The sequence below is a fragment of the Rhinolophus sinicus genome, chromosome 16, assembly GCF_057876585.1.
Source record: "Rhinolophus sinicus isolate RSI-liver-muscle chromosome 16, RSI-T2T, whole genome shotgun sequence".
NCBI lineage: Eukaryota > Metazoa > Chordata > Mammalia > Chiroptera > Rhinolophidae > Rhinolophus > Rhinolophus sinicus.
The window spans coordinates 151,153,607-151,170,931 of NC_142516.1; the positions used below are offsets into that span (position 1 = coordinate 151,153,607).

Below are 17,325 nucleotides of genomic sequence, written 5' to 3' on the forward strand. Positions count from 1 at the left end.
ATTTCTACCTAGAAATTTCTCCCATACCACTTTACAGAATTTTTAGATTCTCTTTCAAATGTAAGCATTTTAAAATTACCACCAAGGCCGCCGTAGGCCTTACAATTTCAAGTAAAAACCAAAGCAAGTAATTCAACATAAATACTTCGTGAGCATCACTATGTTAGAAGCATCATGCTAAATAAAGTACGGTACAAAGTTGATTCTGCCAGGGCTAAGCACAGGAAAGGCGTTTTACAGTAACCTGTTGTCGTCAAACAAAAGTTCTGTAGTTAGCGCTTTCTAATTGAAGAAAATCTTTGCTACAACGGACACTAAGATTTTGCAAAAAATGTATTTAAATTTCTCAATCTGAGCCAACCTCGTGGTTGTTAAAATACATACTTTCTGGATTGCTCATCATTTTAAAATACTGAATTTTGCCCTTACCAGACTACATGTTCCCATTTTAGGTTAAATAGTCATACTACTCTGGATCCTCCCCATCACTGTCGAATTTTCTACCAACCGAGAGTGGGCAACACCGAAAGAGAACGCGGAAACCTACGTGGGTTTAAATCTTTATGTGCTTGGGTGCAAAGGGCCTAATTTATTTTTCACGTCACTCAAATGCTGGGCTACATTAGATAGCCTCTTCAAGGTTCCTTGCATCTACAGATTTCTATTAACACGACGAAACCGAGTCTTTTCTTGGGAATGAATTCACGTAAAGCTCCTATGGGAAATTAGGTAGCTGAGGGACAGGCCAACAGCAGGGTTGGAGTGAATCTGGTTTCTCTTTGAAAAGCCTTTCTGGGGAGAGCATCCCACGCCAGCAACAGAGCGCGCCCCCCGGCACCACGTGTCTGCACCAAAAGCCCGATTGGCCGAGCATATTTTAGCGCTGCAGTCTAGACACGCACGGTCCCGCCCAGCTGCCAGAGGAGCTGGGACGCGGAGAGAAGAGGCCAGAGAAAGATCGTGGAGGGGAGGGGGCGGGAGGGGGGTGGGGGATCCCGAGGCACCGCGGCCTGCAGTCTGGGAGGGCCCGGAGCAGCTCCAGGCGGCCCGCCCGCCTTGCCACAACTTGCCCCAACCAAGCAAGCTTCATCCTGCATCCTGGAAGAAGGAGCCAGCCCGCCGCTTCCCGCTCGGCTGATCCTCCGCCTCTGCGGCCCGCCTGCATCAGCAGCGCGCCTGGGATCTGGGTCCCCAGCGTCGCCCCCGTCCGCCTGCAGCGCCCGGCGCCCGCCCAGGAGCGCGCAGCTGGGGTGAGCCAAGGCCCGCGATGCACCAGGCGCCCATGGGAGCCCGCGGCAGACGGGGCATCTCGGTGCCCGCGAAGCCCGGCCCTCCTCCCGCTTCCCCCGGCTGTGAGCAGAGACGCTGCGGACCCCGCTGGCTTGGCTGCCGCAGCCCCCATTCCCATTTGCCTTCAAAGAACCGCGCCGAAGCCCCACTATAGCCGGCGTCCCCCGGCCTTTGTTTTTGCGGGTTTAGGAACCGGCCCCGCGCTCCGCGGGGCTGGCGGCCCTGCCGGGGGATGGGGGGCGGAGGGAACGCTAAAGCGTGCCCCCTTCTTTCCTGTTCCGGCCATCTTGCGACCGAGATTCAATCGAGGGGCGAAGGTAGCGAGCAGCACGGCGCTCCGGGCCAGAGTGGTGGCGGCGGTGAACAGAGATGGGTGTCTCCGGCCGCGTGCGCTCCTCCCCGGACTGCAGTAGGGGCGCGGACAGTCCCCACGTTCAGCTTCAAAGGTCTCGGTCCCAGATCATGGGTGAATCCCCGGAACAGGCCAGAGGCACAGACAATACGAGAGATAAAGGCTGGGAGCTGACATTTACTTTAAGCGCCTAATTCATTGATCATTCTTTATCCACGTGTCCGTTGGTAAATTCTTAATGCCTCTCCCTGCCTGTCTTATGCTAGGTGCTGGGGATATAATGGTGAGCAAGAGAAACCACGGCCCTTGTTCCCGCTGATCCCGAAGCCCAGTGGATGGAGTCCACAGTCCACAGACCTGCCAGGTCTGTATCTCGACGCCCTTTAAACAGATAGGAAAACTGAGACCTAGGGTGACATAACTTGTTCTAGGTCAGGCAGCAAGTAAATGGAAGACTCAGATTTTGAACTTAGATCTTTAAAACTTATGCTTTGGCTTCAGCAAATGGGTAATAATAGCTCTTTTTCCCCCAGAGTTCCATTAAATGTTATTTGGATGTATGGTTCCCACGAAGTCATACACTTTGTTTCCTGGATGCTTTTATGTGGGCTTATTTCTAGTTCACAATATCTGGAAAGTGCTAAAAATATTTGATGTTATAGTTTTGCTTCCTGTTTCTCTGAATTGTATTTGCCTTTCTTCTGTTCTTTGGCTGTTAGGAAAAACAAAAGTTTTCCTGATGGTTGGTCCAAGCTGGGACTCCCGGGTGGAGTGAGGAATGTCTGGCTTTTCCTCAACTCACTGATGTTTGCAGTAGCCAGAGGCAGACCCCAGAAGACCCCAAGAATAAGAATGACAGGCCTGAGGTCTACAAGTTGGTACTAGAAATATTTTTGCCTCTCCAAAAAACAATGCAGCTGCCGCACAGGTTTTTAAGGTAAATAACCAGGGCTTTGTAAAACCTGGTAAAGCTGATGGCTAAAGTTCCTCTCCATGTAATATTTTTTCACCTTCACAGTTTGAAAATGTCTCCTTTTGGAAAGACAAAGTATTAAATATTTGGGGCAGTTTTTTGGTTTGTACTTTTATCAGAATGTTATCCTTAGGTGGCCAACCATGGAGAAAGAGTCCATTTTAAAAAGTATCTTTCATGTAAGAAATTTAGAAAGCCTACCATCAAATATAATTACACCACAAATTTAATTTTTACACAACTTTATTGACAAATAATATGCAAAATGCACCCTTTATTTTCAGTGTGCAATTCAATGAATTCTGTCAAATGTATATGCCCGGGGAATCAAGAGCACAGTGAAAATACACGTTTTTTTATACCCCAAAGTGTCTTTGTACCCTTTGTCAGCCAGTCCCCCTCCATCCCATTTAATTTTACATAGTTTTGTTGCTTAATGTATAAAAGATGAGGATGAATAGATATTTCTAATCTCAAAACCTAAGGGGAGGACCGGTGTGAATAACCAGAGGATTGTTGCTAGGACCCAGGGGGATGTATGTGGCTGCCCACGTTTTGGGAACCTGGAGTGTCCCGCCCAGAGGCCAGAGAGGGTGGTGCCCCGGGGAGCTGGCCCTCAGGAGGTACCCTCTGGGTGGACCGGTGGGTCCATTCAACCTGGTCCAAGAAGTCTTCTCTGGTCCCTCAGGGCCCTGGGCACACGCTGACCACGCGGGGGCCGGCGCGCCCTTTGCTCCTGCTCCGGCCCCCCCACCCCCCACCCACGCTGCCATACCAACGGCCTGGAGGCGCAGACGTTAGGCCACGACCGCCGCCTCCTCCAGGGACCCGGCCTTCTGCTCCTGAGAGGTGGGGAGGCGGCGCGGGGTAGACGACACCTCCCCTTCGGATGCCGGCAGAGGTGGCGATTCGCTTGCAAGCATGGTAAGAGACTGGAGACCCGGGCTACTTCTTCGGATGCCGGGTTAGGGGCTCCGGGGGAAGGGGGTGGTCCACCCGACACCCAGCTGCCCCGCCACCCTCGCGCTGTCTTCTCGCAGCCCTTCCAGAAGCACGTCTACTACCCGCTGGCCAGCGGCCTCGAGAGTCCAGACGTCCCCCCAGCCTCCGCGGCGGGTGCAGCTGCCATGGCCTGTGTCCCTCCCAGCGCGGCATCGGGCCACCTGCCCTTCTTCCAGTTCCGGCCGCGGCTGGAGAGCGTGGACTGGCGGCGGCTGAGCGCCATCGACGTGGACAAAGTGGCAGGGGCCGTGGACGTGCTCACGCTGCAGGAGAACATCATGAACATCACCTTCTGCAAGCTAGAGGACGAGAAGTGCCCGCACTGCCAATCAGGGGTGGACCCGGTACTGCTGAAGCTCATCCGCCTGGCGCAGCTCACCATCGAGTACCTGCTGCACTCGCAGGAGTTCCTCACCTCGCAGCTGCACAACCTGGAGGACCGGCTGCGCCTGAGCCAGGCCGACTGCGAGCAGAGCAAGCAGCTCCTCAACAAGCAGGCTGGGGAGATCAAGTTACTCAAAGAAGAGTGTAAACGCAGGAAAAAGATGATCTCCACCCAACAGATGATGATCGATGCCAAAGCCAGCTATTACCAGGTAGGAAACTGCATTGTGATTACAATTCCTAATCCAAAGAAAACCTTACTTCCCTCTGGCCGGGATATTGAGTCTTTTAAGTACTTAAAAAAAAAAAAAAAAGAAAAAAAAAGAAATTGTACTGTAATTCAGAAGAAACAGCATATTTAAGTAAAACAATAATTTTAACCAACAGATGACATGGTTCATTACTTTCTGTAGACTACCATAGAATTAATAATTAAACAGGTAATGTCTGCAGTGTTTTATTGAAGTCATGTAAATGCTGGTTGTTTAAGAACCTGTTTCCTCCTCCTAATTAGTGTAATGAAAAATCATGTACCAGTTGGTACTGAGGTTGGCCCCTAAACAATCTGGAATGATTCAATTTGTGAATTTTTCTCATTTTTTATTTTGAAATCTTTTCAAATATACAGAAAAGTTTCAAGAATAGTGCAGAGAACTTCCATATATCCTTCAAATAAATTCACCAATTATTAACATTTGCCACGTTTGCTTCAATTCCTTTGTCTCTATATACATATTTTTGAACCATTTGACAGTAAGTTGCAGACTCCTTAAATATATCTTGTTCTTATTTCCTAAGAACAGGAACACTCACTAATATAACAACAGTATTTAAAAATTACAAATTTTTGCTTTTCTGTTGTTAATCTCCCACTGTTACTGGTTGCACATTGAACCCAAGATAAATATTGTAATTTTTGAGTGTAATATATATATATACATATATATATATATATGTGTGTGTGTATATATATATATATATATATATACACACACACACACACATACATACGTACCGGGAGTGCCAAAAAATGTATACATGTTTTAAGAGATGTTATCTATGCTCAAGCAGTAGTTTGCCATAATCAGAAGTGTCTGGACGCTGACGGTAACCACTTTGAGCGCCTCTTGTAATTGCAGAAGTCAAACGTGACGTGTATTCATCTCTTGTTATCGGTATATATTATTACAATTAATACAGTTTTTTCCTTTCTTAAAATGTGTATACATGGTTTTGGCATCCTCTGTATATATACATATACGTTATTGATTAGGTGGAAGAAGTGCAAAAGGTATCAACGATGTTTGAGAAAGATATCAAAGGAATAGACTGACAAGATTGATTTCACACCCTCACATTCTAGTGATTAGGCTAAATATGGCCTAAAAGGCCTCAGTGGATTTGGGTCGTAGTGAATGCAGAAAACCTGGTACAGGGCGCAGAAAATGATGAAGTTAATAGTACTTAGGACTGACCCAACGGCAGTGTTGAGACATGGGTACGTACTTAAGATAGGTGAACAGTTGGGAAAGAGTACTGTTAGAAAGGCTTAGTGGTTTAGCCTTGGTGACCCAATCCTGAGGTATAATTGTCAAATGACACTTGTTGCTAATTGCCTATTCATTTCATAAATGCTATTTAAAAACTAAATATTTACAAATAGTGTTGAAATGGTTCTCTATAAATATATTCTTATATTACGAATACAATGAGTGTTATTTAAACCTTAAAAAGAAGTTCATCTTATTCAAGATTTGGTAGTAATCTAGTGAAGCATTAAAACCTATAACCTATAGAAATTTTATATTTACAAACCCTTTTTCATCATTTTGGTTAACACTGAAATAGCTGTTAGTAAATCAAGATTTTCAACAGTGAATGATATATAAGGGTAAAAAGGGAACGGCTCAGTTTTATCAAATGATTGACCTCTGCCAACTTTAGGCCCCTCAGCATACTCTCGGAATGACAGTGTTAGCTGCATAGTGAGTGTGCCTAGATATGACAGAGAAGAGGTAGGACTGACCAGACCACCTACAGTGTACAGGTACACCCTGCCCTCTTTTAAGTGGCTTGACATTCATTGTCTCTTTATGGAGTCTGAGCAGTGTGAACACTTTATGGTGACAAGAGTTAACTGCCTGTTTTTTAATCCTAGCTGTTCCACTGTGCAAGTCATTTAATTTCTAAACCTCAGTTTCCTCATCAGGGAAATGGGACATTTGTAGTGGCCACCTTTTATGGTTGTTCTGAGAATCCCATAGATTATACGAAAAGCATGAGGAAGGCTCACTAAATAGCATCTGACATATGGATGTTGATTTTTGCAGTGGCTTCCCGGTAGTGAGTTGTGACTATCTGTGATCTCTTTGCAAATCCTCAAACCTATTTTAGGAGCTCATCGTATAGATGGGGTATAGAAAAGAAGGCCAGAGGTCACAGTGCTGATGCTATAAGAATCAGTGATTCAGGGAGGGGTAGTCAAAGGCTGTTGCTAAGAATAGTTGGCATATAAGCTAGCTGGGGTTCCATGGTGTTAATAATCATTGAAACTCCAAGTTCATAAACTGGGGATATTTGGCCTAAAATAAGTTTATGGGAAGACAATTGATTTTGGTTAAATAGTTTTTTGACTTTAGCATGTAGTCATGAATTTGTGTTTATAAATAAAGACCTCCAATACCTGGGGAATTCCTATGGCCATGTGTAAAGGCCTGTACCAATGATCTGGCTATCGATTTTTTTATTTATTTAAAAATACCAGTGTATCATAACTGACTTGGACTCATTCTAAAAAGACCTTGCATTTTCACAGCTGGAAGACTCAGATTCCTCTTCCTGCTCCGGCAACACAGGCAAATTTTGGAATGTCAGTGAATTGCTGCCCCTGCTTCCAATTATTCAACCCCTTGAAGTTGGAGATGAGTATTGGGGAGTAGAAAAAGCATGCATTTTGCAGTCAAAGAGATATAGGTTAAAATATGCAACTGATAATGTTGTGACTTAACTTTTCTGAGCCTTAGTTTCTTCATGGATAAAGCGGTAGCCAAGGAAATTTAAAAAGATAACAATGTAACAGGGCCTACCTCCAACAGTGGAAATGTTGGCTTTTTTTATCTACTATGCTCTGCTGCATTGTCTGTGAGAAGTCTTAAAAATCTGGAGGAATAGAGAACCTCCATCCTACGTCATTTTTGTAAAGGAATCCTAAGTTGCTGTGTTAATTCTATTACACTAAATGTTTTTCATTTTTAAATGATTGTGGATGGAAGTTGTATTAAGACATTTACCTGTTTTACTTAGCATGCAATCTATATGTAGTCTACATGTTTAAACTAAGTACACTGAACATTATATGTTCATACTGGATTGTATGGTAAGAGTATGTTTAGTTTTGTAAGGAACTGCCCAAGTGGCTGGACCATTTTGCATTCCCACCAGCAATGAATGAGAGTTCCTGTTGCTCCACATCCCTGCCACCATTTGGTGTGGTCAGTGCTCTGTATTTTGGCCATTCTAATAGGTGTGTAGTGGTATCTCATTGTTTAAATTTGCATTTCCCTGATTGATGGCATCTTATGTGGAGCATCCTTTCATATGCTTATTTACCAGCTGTGTATCTTCTTTGGTGAGGGGTCATTTGTTAAGGTCTTTGGCCCATTTTTCAGTTGGGTTGTTTGTTTTCTTTTTGTGAGCTTTAAGAGTTCTTTGTATATTTTGGATAACAATCCTTTATCAGTCTTGCAAATATTTTTTCCTAGTCTATGTCTTGTCTTCTCACTCTGTGACATTGTCTTTTGCAGAGCAGAAGCTTTTCCGTTTAATGAAGTCCTGCTTATTATCAATTATGGCTTTCATGGATCGTGTCTTTAGTGTTGTATCTAAGAAGGCAGGCATCACCATACCCAAAGCAATCTAGGTTTTCCCCTGTGTTATTTTCTAGGAGTTTTATAGTTTTGCATTTTACATTTAGGTTTGTGATCCATTTTGAGTTAGATTTTTTTGAAGGGTGTAAGGTCTGTGTCCAGATTCTTTTTTATTTTTATTTATTTTTTTGCATATGGATGTTCAGTTGTTTTAGCAACATTGTTGAAGAGACTACCTTTATTCCACTATATTGCTTTTGCTCCTTTGTCAAAGGTCAGGTGACTATATATAGTAGGGGCTTATTTCTGGGCTCTCTATTCTGTTCCATTGATCTATTTGTCTGTTCTTTAGCCAATACCACAGTGTCTTGATAACTGTAGTTTTATATACAGTAAGTAAATTACTTAAATTTGGGTAGCATCAGTCCTCCAACTTTGTCTTTCTTTAGTATTATGTTGGCTTCTCTGGGTTTTTTGCCTCTTCATATAAACTTTAGAATCACTTTGTTGATATTTACAAAATAATTTGCTGGGATTTTGATTGGGATTATATTGACTCTATAGATCAAATTGGGAAGAACTGACATCTTGACAACATTGAGTCTTCTTATCCATTAACATGGATATCCATTTATTTTGTTTATCTTAGGTTTTGTTCATCAGAATTTTGAAGCTTTCCGCATATAGATCTCACACATATTTTGTTCTATTTATACCTAAGTATTTCATTTTTGGGGGTGCAAATGTAAATGGTGTTGTGTTTTTAACTTCAAATTCCACTTACCATTGCTAGAATATAGGAAAGAAACTGACTTTAGTGTATTAATCTTCTGTTCTGTAACGTTGCCATACCTGGTTATTAGTTGTAGGAGATTTTTTGTCAATTCTTTTGAAATTTCTACATACACAATTATGTTGTCTGCAAACAAAGACAATTCTGCGTCTTCCTTCCCAATCTATATATCTTTCCTTTCCGTTTCTTTTCTTTATTTTTATTTTCTTTTGCCTTATTGCCTTAGCTAGGATTTGTAGTGCATGTTAAAAAGCAGTGGTAAGGGGACATCCTTGCCTTGTACCTAATCTTAATGGGAAGCTTTGAATATCTCACCATTAAGTATGATGCTAGCTGCAGGTGACTGTTGTATAGTCTTTATCAAGTTGAGAACATTCCCCTCTCCCCTGAGAAAAACCCTCTCTGAGAGTTTTTGCTTTTTTTTAACTCTCAGACTCACATACTCTGAGCCTCCAGCAAGTTGTCAGTTACAGTTCAGGTTTTCCTACCCTCCACATTGGTTCCTGTGGGCGTTATTGCTGGTGAGTCTCTGCTGTCGTAAGCGGTGACTCCCTGTACTCACCTGTCTCTCCAAGCTTGGAGGCAGTGGTTTACTGTGTTTTCCCGTCTCTTACAGACCCAAGAAGAGTTGATTTTTTCAGTCTGTTCAGTTTTTTACTTGCTTTTAGGGTGGAGTGGTGATTTTCAAACTCCTTACCCACAGATCCAGAAACTGGAAGTCTCTTAAGCTTTGTTTTGGTGGTTTTTGTCATACAGAAGTTTTTCTTTTTAATGTAGTCAAAATGTCAGTCTTTGCTTTTTGGAATAGGAACCTCTTCTTACCCTGAGTTCACGACTCTTCTGTATTATTCAAATAGTTAAATATATTCTTTTTCCATTTTTAGAAATTAAAAGTTACACATTCCAGGGTTCATCGTCATTTCCTTTCCCCACACTGCACATATATCTGAATCGGTGTGGCCAATCCCTAAAGTACTGTGAGGACACCAGAGCAGTCATCATAAGCAGAGAAGGCTGAAAAGATGGTTTAACGGTTCTCTGAAATGCAATGCCAAGGAATATGCCACAGCGTTAATTTTCTGGGATACTAGAACCTGAAGCTCCACTGCAGTTACACTGATTAAGAGTAAGGTAGCACCCGAATAGAAGAATCTGTAATTAAGCAGTGGAGATGAAACAGCAAAATCCAAACTGGGAGAAACTCTGCAGGACAAGTGCTCAGTTTCTTCAGCAAAAGAATTGCAAGGAAGAAAGAGAGATGGAGGGGAAACCTCTAGACTAAAAGAGAGTTAAGGGACATAACCAGTTGCAGGAGATGAACTTCTTTGGATCCTGATTCAAAACACGAAAAATTTTTTCTAAGATAATGTGTGAAACATTGGGGGGAAAATAAAAACAAATGGTTGAATATTTGTTGATATTAAGGAATTAATATTTACATTTTAAAAGGAGGAGTAAGGATGTGATTGTGTTAACAGAAAATCCTTTTAGAGATAGGTTTTGAAATATTGACAAATGAAATATCCAACATTTACTTCAGAGTAATCCAGGGGTGAGGACATAGATGAAACAAGTTGAATTTTTGCTCTAAATTTTGAATCATTGTCAAAATGGAAAATAGAGGTATTAGTGGAATTGACTTTTCCCCCAGTAAATTCATATTAGGAGGTCAAATATTTTTCATGTGTTCAGTCATTTATTTATTAATGCTGGGCTCTGGGGATAAAGCTATGAATAAGATAGACAAAGTCCATGCTTTTAGGAAGCTGACATTTTAGAACCTAGAGGGAGCTGGGCAAGAGACAATAGCAAGCAAAGTAAATAAATGTAAAAATATTAACTGGTAAGATGTACAATGATGAAAATAAGACAATGTGGTGGGACAGTGACTGGAGGGGGGATCACGCTGAGGATGTGCCATTCACCCCCAGTGTGGGAGATGCTCCATAACCGACATCTTGAATGTCAGGAAGGAGTCAGCCATGGAAAGGTCTGGGGAAGATACAGGCAGGGGTCCCACCCACACAAAGGGTCTGACGTTGGCCTACATGAAGGACAGAAATAAGACTGCCATGGCTTGAGTGTCCCGAACAAGTTGGTGGTGACAGGCTGAGCACCACCGAACTACCAGGAGCAGCATTAGGGGTTCCAGACAGCACTATGATGGGCTACTTTAACCATCGAGATAAGTTTCCACTTCCTTGTGCTCAGTTTGGGAAGAACACCCTGGTTTGATATTTGTCTTTTCAGTCATGCTGTCAGTATCCCTTGCCAGGATGGTAACTTTTTGGGGGAAAGCCCCAAAGAGGTCGTTCTTCAGGTACCCCAATTTTAATTGAAATTAGGGGAAAGGACACATGGATTTGTTGCTCTCTCCTTTTCAGTGCCATTTTTGTGACAAGGCCTTTATGAACCAAGCTTTTCTGCAGAGTCATATTCAGCGCCGCCACCCTGAAGATTCTCACCTTGGTAAGTACTGAGCTCAACTTCAAAGAGCGGTTTTCTTTCTGGTACGTTTTTCTTTTTTCAGTGAGACATGGTCCAGTGCATTTCTCAATCCTTTCAAAAGCAAGTGTTGTAGTCCTTGTTCATTCATGAAGTAAATATTGAGCCTTGCTATGTGCCATGCACTGCAAACCTGCATTCTAATGAAAATCTGACATTCTAAAGGGAGGGGCAGAGGAGACGCATTTAAACGACAGAGTGATTCTTTTCCAACGGTGGCAAAAGCCACAAAGAAAATAAAGCAGGAGAATGGGATGGAGAGTGACTCCAGGTAGTCAGTGAAGGCTTCACTAAGGAGGCGATATTTGATCAGACACCAGAATGATGAGGAAATCCCAGTCGGGAAAATCTGAGAAATGAATATCCCAGGCAGGGGGACCTCTAACTGTGAGGGGTGTAAGGCGAAGGCAGGACAGTGCATTTGAGGACCAGACAGAAGGTTGGTGGAGCAGAGTGAGCAAGGAAGTGATCTGTGGTGATGTTGGAGAGGAAGGAGCTAGGTTCCCTGGGACCTCAAATGCCCTGGGCATGAATGTGGGTGTTTTTATAAGCCTAGTCGGAAGCCACCGGAGGATTTTAAGTAGGGGAGGGACAGGACCTAATTTGTACCTTAAATTGACCCCTCTAGCTGTTGGTGGAGAACAGACTGTAGGCACAATAGTGTAAGCAGGTAGAAGAGTGAGGAGACTGCAAGAGTAGCCCAGGTGAGAGAATATGGCAGCCGGACCAGGATAGTACCAGGGAAGATGGCAGAAGTGAAGATGGAAGAGGGTATGTTCTAGACACAGAGACCATGGAGAAGGGACTCAGCACAAGAAAAAGAGATGAAGCAAAGGCGATCCTAGGTTTTTGTCCTATACATTTGGGTGAATGGTAGTGATGTTTACCTAGATAGGGAAATGAGGGGAGGGAAGCAGGTTGAGGGAGGGCGAGTGGACAGTTTGTGTTGGCCATAGGTAAACGTAAGTTACACATATGATCACCGTCCAAGTGGAGATGCTGAAGGTGTTTAGGTCAAGGGAGAGGCCCAGGCTGGAAGTATAAACCTGGGAGTCATTAGACTTCACCCTGGGCTGGATGAAGTCACCTAGATAGAAAAGAGAAGACAGCTGAGGGCCAGCCCTGGGGCTCTCCCCACACTAGGAGTTCAGGAGGAGCAGCTGAGCAGAGTGAGAAATAGCAGTTATGGAGGCAGAAGGGAAACCTGTGGAGTGTGTTGTCCTGGAGACAAAGGGAAATAAATGTTTCAAGAAGGAGGCAGTTGTCAGTTGTATCGAATGTTCCTGAGGCGCAGAGTAAGATGAAGACTGAGAACTGACTGTTGATGTCACCATAGATATTGGTGACCTTGACATAGCAGCTTCAGTGGATTGGTGGGGACAAAAGCCTGAATGGAATGAGCTGAGAATCAAGCAAGGAAGTGTTTATATCAATTGCAGACATTTATTTTAGTAGCATTTGCTGGGAAGGAGAGCAGAGACGTAAGGCATTACCTGGAGGGAAATGTGGGATCAAGGGAAAGTGTTTTGTTTGGTGTGGGAGATACTAAGATGAGTTTGGGTACTGATATGAATTAACTGATAAGGGGGAAATGAAGGAAGCAAGAGAGGAGAGGGGTTCTCTGATTTACCAAGGAACAGGTTTCCTACTATTTAAATGCTCTCACAAGCAAAGAATGCAAGATCTATTTCTCCATCAGCAGATCAAAGCATTTTCAGATTTCTGCACTAACCCACAGAAATTCTTGCGATTTTAAGTGTTTTCAGTATCTAGACATGTGTGCTTCTAGCTTGTTACTCAGTGCCTGCTTTCGCCTCCCTTTTGGGCCAGTCTATTTCCATTTCTGCCTATTTCAGGGAAATGGATTTATTTAGGAAAGAGCTAAGCTTTGTATACACAATATGAACAGCATAAATTTCCATTTATAAGCCATGGATCACTGATACAATTTAGCAATAAATTAGATAAACTGAAAAGATTAAATATTTTAACGAATTAGCATTCTTCCTTGTGAAACTGACTTTCTTTCTCTTCTGTTTCAGTATCTTATTCTATCTCATACTCGTTTCAGAGAGTATTTCAGACTCTGAAATGAGTATTATTTCTTCAGGTCATCTTTGAGATTCTGACTTTCTACTTTGGTTTCCATACCTTTCATGTCTACACTCACAGACACATGTATATCCATTCAGTCATGTGTACATCTGCATGTAAGTACATGACATAAGTATTCTTCCCTTCACTTGTTTCCTTTTACAACTTTTCAGTACTTCGTTTTTGCCCGTGGACAGGTTATGGCCCAAGTTTGCATTTTGATTGCTAGCCGCTGCTTGTCTTAGCATTGATGGGGTTCTCAGGGAGAGTTCAGTGGGAGCCAGAAGAATGGTGACCATAGACATTGCCATATGGTGGCACCTGCAGTGGAAGCTGTTGCTTCCCCTCTCTCATTGAGATAAACATCTCAAAGAAGAGCCCAGGATTAATCCTGGTCACCATTACCGTTCCCTGAATGGCCTCCCACACTGTCTCTGTGGGATCATCCAACCTCAGCACAGTGGCTGAAAGAATCTGCTAAAAATAATTCAGCACCTAATACTACAAATAAACACTAAGGAGCAAAAATTGACTCGTGGCATGAAAAAATCCCATTAATATCCCAAGTAAGGGCAGTTTCCTTTGTTTTTGTCTTATCAATAGGACTCTACCCCATAAGTTTTCAGAGAGGTTTCATAAGCGTTGGTATTTTAATAAGATATTTCTGTTGCAACAGCGTATAAGAAAAAGGCACAGACTGATAAGCTCCAGAATGAGATTGACATGTTGAAGGAGCAGCTGCAGCTCACCAAGTCTCAGTTAGACGCTGCACAGCATGCCCATGCTGTCAGATCCTCTAAGGTATGGTACCAAATTCTGAAACAGTGGTATATTGGGAAGGATTGGCATTAATTCCTTTTGAATGTTTGGTAGAATTCACCAGTGAAGCCATCTGGTCCTGGACTTTTTTGGGGAAAGTTTTTGATTACTGATTCAACCTCCTTACTCATTATTGGACTGTTCAGATTTCCTGTTTCTTCATGATTTAGTCTTGGTAGGTTGTATGTTTCTAGGGATGTATCCATTTCTCCTAGGTTGTCCAATTTGTTGGCATATAATTGTTCATAGTAGTCTCTCATGATCCTTTGCAATATTGTGGTATCAGATGTAAAGTCTCTTCTTTCATTTATAATTTTATTTATTTGAGTCCTTTCTCTTTCTTTTCTTGGTTAGTCTAGCTCAAGGTTTGTCAATTTTGTCTCTTTCAAAAATAAAACCAACCCTTAGTTTCATTGATCTTTTCTACTGTTTTCCTATTCTCTATTTTATTTATTTTTGCTCTAATCTTTATTATTTCTATCCTTCTGCTAACTTTTGGCTTATTTCTCCTTTTTTCTGATTCTTTGAGGTGTTACGTTATATTGTTTATTTGAGATTTTTTTTTTTTTCTTAATGTAGGCATTTATAGCTATAAACTTTTGTCTTAGAACTGCTTTTGCTGCATCTCATAAGTTTTGGTATATTGTGTTTGCATTTTCATTTGTTTCAAGATACTTTTGATTTCCCTTTTGATTTCTTATTTGACCCATTGGTTGTTCAGGAATGTGTTGTTGAAATTTCCAAATATTAGTTAATTTTCTAATTTTCCTCCTGTTACTGATTTCTAGTTTAATACCATTATGGTCAGAAAAGATGCTTGGTATAATTTTAATCTTGAATTTATTAAGACTTGTTTTGCAACCTCACATATGATCTATCTTGGAGAATGTTCTGTGTGCGCTTAGAAGAATGTGTATCAGCTGCTGTTGGATAGGATGTTCTGTATGTCTGTTAAGTTAATTTGATCTATAGTGTTGTTCAAATGCTGTATTTCCTTATTGACTTTCTGTCTGGAGTTAAAATTGTATCTCCATGATAAATTGACCCTTTTATCATGATATGATTTTGATTTTCTTTGTCTCTTGAGATCTTTCTTTTTTAATAATGTAGACATTTACAGATATAAATTTCTCTCTGGGCACTGATTTGACATGTTGTGTTTTAATTTTCATTCATCTCAAAGTATTTTCTGATTTCCCTAGTGAGTTTTTCTTTGACCCATTAGTTGTTTAAGAGTTTGTTGTTTAGTCTTCATGATTTTTATTTTTCAGTTTTCCTTCTGTTGATTTCTGCCTTCATGCCATTGTGGTTGAATAATATACTTTGCATGATTCCAATCTTTTTAAATTCATTAAGAATCATTTGATGACCTAATATATGGTCTATCATGGTGAATTTCCCATGTGTATTTAACAAGATTGTAAATTCTGCTTTTGTAAGGTGCAGTGCTCTTTATATGTTTGTTAGATCAAGTTTGTTTATAGTGTTGTTCAAGTCCCCAGTTAGGTTAAGAAAAACCGAAGGTCATTGAGAAATCAAAGGCTGATCGACTAGACCTCATGTAAATATGAATTTGTGTTTTTTGGGGGGTGAGATGGGGCTATTCTTTTTTGTTTATTTATTGGGGTGACAATTGTTAGTAAAGGTACATAGGTTTCAGGTGTACAATTCTGTAATATATCATCTATATATCACATTGTGTGTTCTCCACCCAGAGTCAGTTCTCCTTCCATCACCATATATTTGATCCCTTTTATTCTCATCTACTACCTCCCTCCCCCCGTACCCTCTGGTAACCACTAAACTATTGTCTGTGTCTGTGAGTTTTTGTTTCTTCATTTGTCTTGTTCCTTTGTTATTTTCAGTTTTATATACCACATATCAGTGAAATCATGATTCTCAACTTTTTCTGTCTGACTTATTTTGCTTAGCATGATAATCTCAAGATCCATCCACGTTGTTGCAAATGGCACTATTTCATCTTTTCTTATGGCCGAATAGTATTCCATTGTGTATATATACCATATCTTTTTTATCCAAGCATCTATCGAAGGACACTTTGGTTGTTTCCATGTCTTGGCCACCGTAAATAAAGCTGCACTGAACATTGGAGCACATAAATCTTTACGGATTGATGTTTTCAGATTTTTTGGGTAGATACCCAGGAGAGGGATTGCTGGGTCATATGGTAATTCTTTTCTTAATTTTTTGAGGGACCTCCACCCAGCCTTCCATAGAAGCTGCACCAATCTGCATTCCCTCCTGCAGTGTATGGGGGTTCCTTTTTCTCCACAGCCTCTCCAACACTTGTTATTATTTGTCTTGTTGATGATAGCCATTCTAACTGGGGTGAGGTGATATCTCATTGTGGTTTTTATTTGCATTTTTCTGATGATTAGTGATGTTGAGCATTTTTTCATATGTCTATTGGCCATTTGTATGTCCTCTTTGGAGAAATGTCTATTCAGGTCCTCTGCCCATTATTTAATTGAATTATTTGGTTTTTTGCTACTGAGTTGTATGAGTTCCTTATATATTTTGGATATTAGCCCCTTATCGGAGGTGTTGTTTGTAAAAATCTTCTCCCATTTGGTTGGTTGCCTCTTTATTTTGTGAATGGTTTCTTTTGCTGTGCAGAAGCTTTTTAGTTTGGTATAGTCCCATTCATTTACTTTAGCTTTTACTTCCCTTGCCTTTGCAGTCAAATTCATAAATCCTCTTTGAATCCAAGGTCCATAAGTTTAGTACCTATGTTTTCTTCTATGTAGTTTATTGTTTCAGGTCTTATATTTAGGTCTTTGATCCATTTTGAATTAATTTTGGAACACGATAACAGAGAGCAGTCTAGTTTCATTCTTTTGCACATGGCTTTCCAATTCCCCCAGCATCATTTATTGAAAAGGCTGTCTTTTCTCCATTGTATCTTTTGACTTCTTTGTTGAAAATTATCTGTCCATATTTATGTGGGTTTATTTCTGGGTTCTCAATTCTATTCCATTGGTCTCCATTGGTCTGTGTGTCTGTTTTTCTGCCAATACCATGCTGTTTTGATTATTGTAGCCCTGTCGTACAAGTTGAAGTCAGGGAGTGTGATACCTCCATCATTGTTCTTTTTTCTTAGGGTTGCTTTTGCTATTCGGGGTTTTTTGTGGTTCCATACAAATCTGATGATTTTTTGTTCTATTTCTTTAAAAAATGCCATTGGGATTTTGATGGGGATTGCATTAAATCTGTATATTGCTTTGGC

At 41.4% G+C, this 17,325-nt stretch overlaps 1 protein-coding gene across 2 annotated transcripts in view; it reads left to right on the forward strand.

Annotated features, from left to right (window-relative positions):
• The first annotated feature begins 919 nt into the window (after positions 1-919).
• Positions 920-17,325, forward strand: part of DZIP1 (DAZ interacting zinc finger protein 1) — a 52,363-nt gene continuing 35,957 nt past the window's right edge. For both annotated transcript variants that reach the window (XM_019737177.3, XM_019737178.3), the window contains exons 1-7: positions 920-1,250; positions 1,909-2,006; positions 2,362-2,579; positions 3,304-3,539; positions 3,656-4,213; positions 11,045-11,129; positions 13,936-14,060. In XM_019737177.3, coding sequence (XP_019592736.3) covers positions 3,537-3,539; positions 3,656-4,213; positions 11,045-11,129; positions 13,936-14,060 — 771 coding nt within the window. In that variant the 5' untranslated portion in view covers positions 920-1,250; positions 1,909-2,006; positions 2,362-2,579; positions 3,304-3,536. The remainder of the gene's footprint in view (positions 1,251-1,908; positions 2,007-2,361; positions 2,580-3,303; positions 3,540-3,655; positions 4,214-11,044; positions 11,130-13,935; positions 14,061-17,325) is intronic.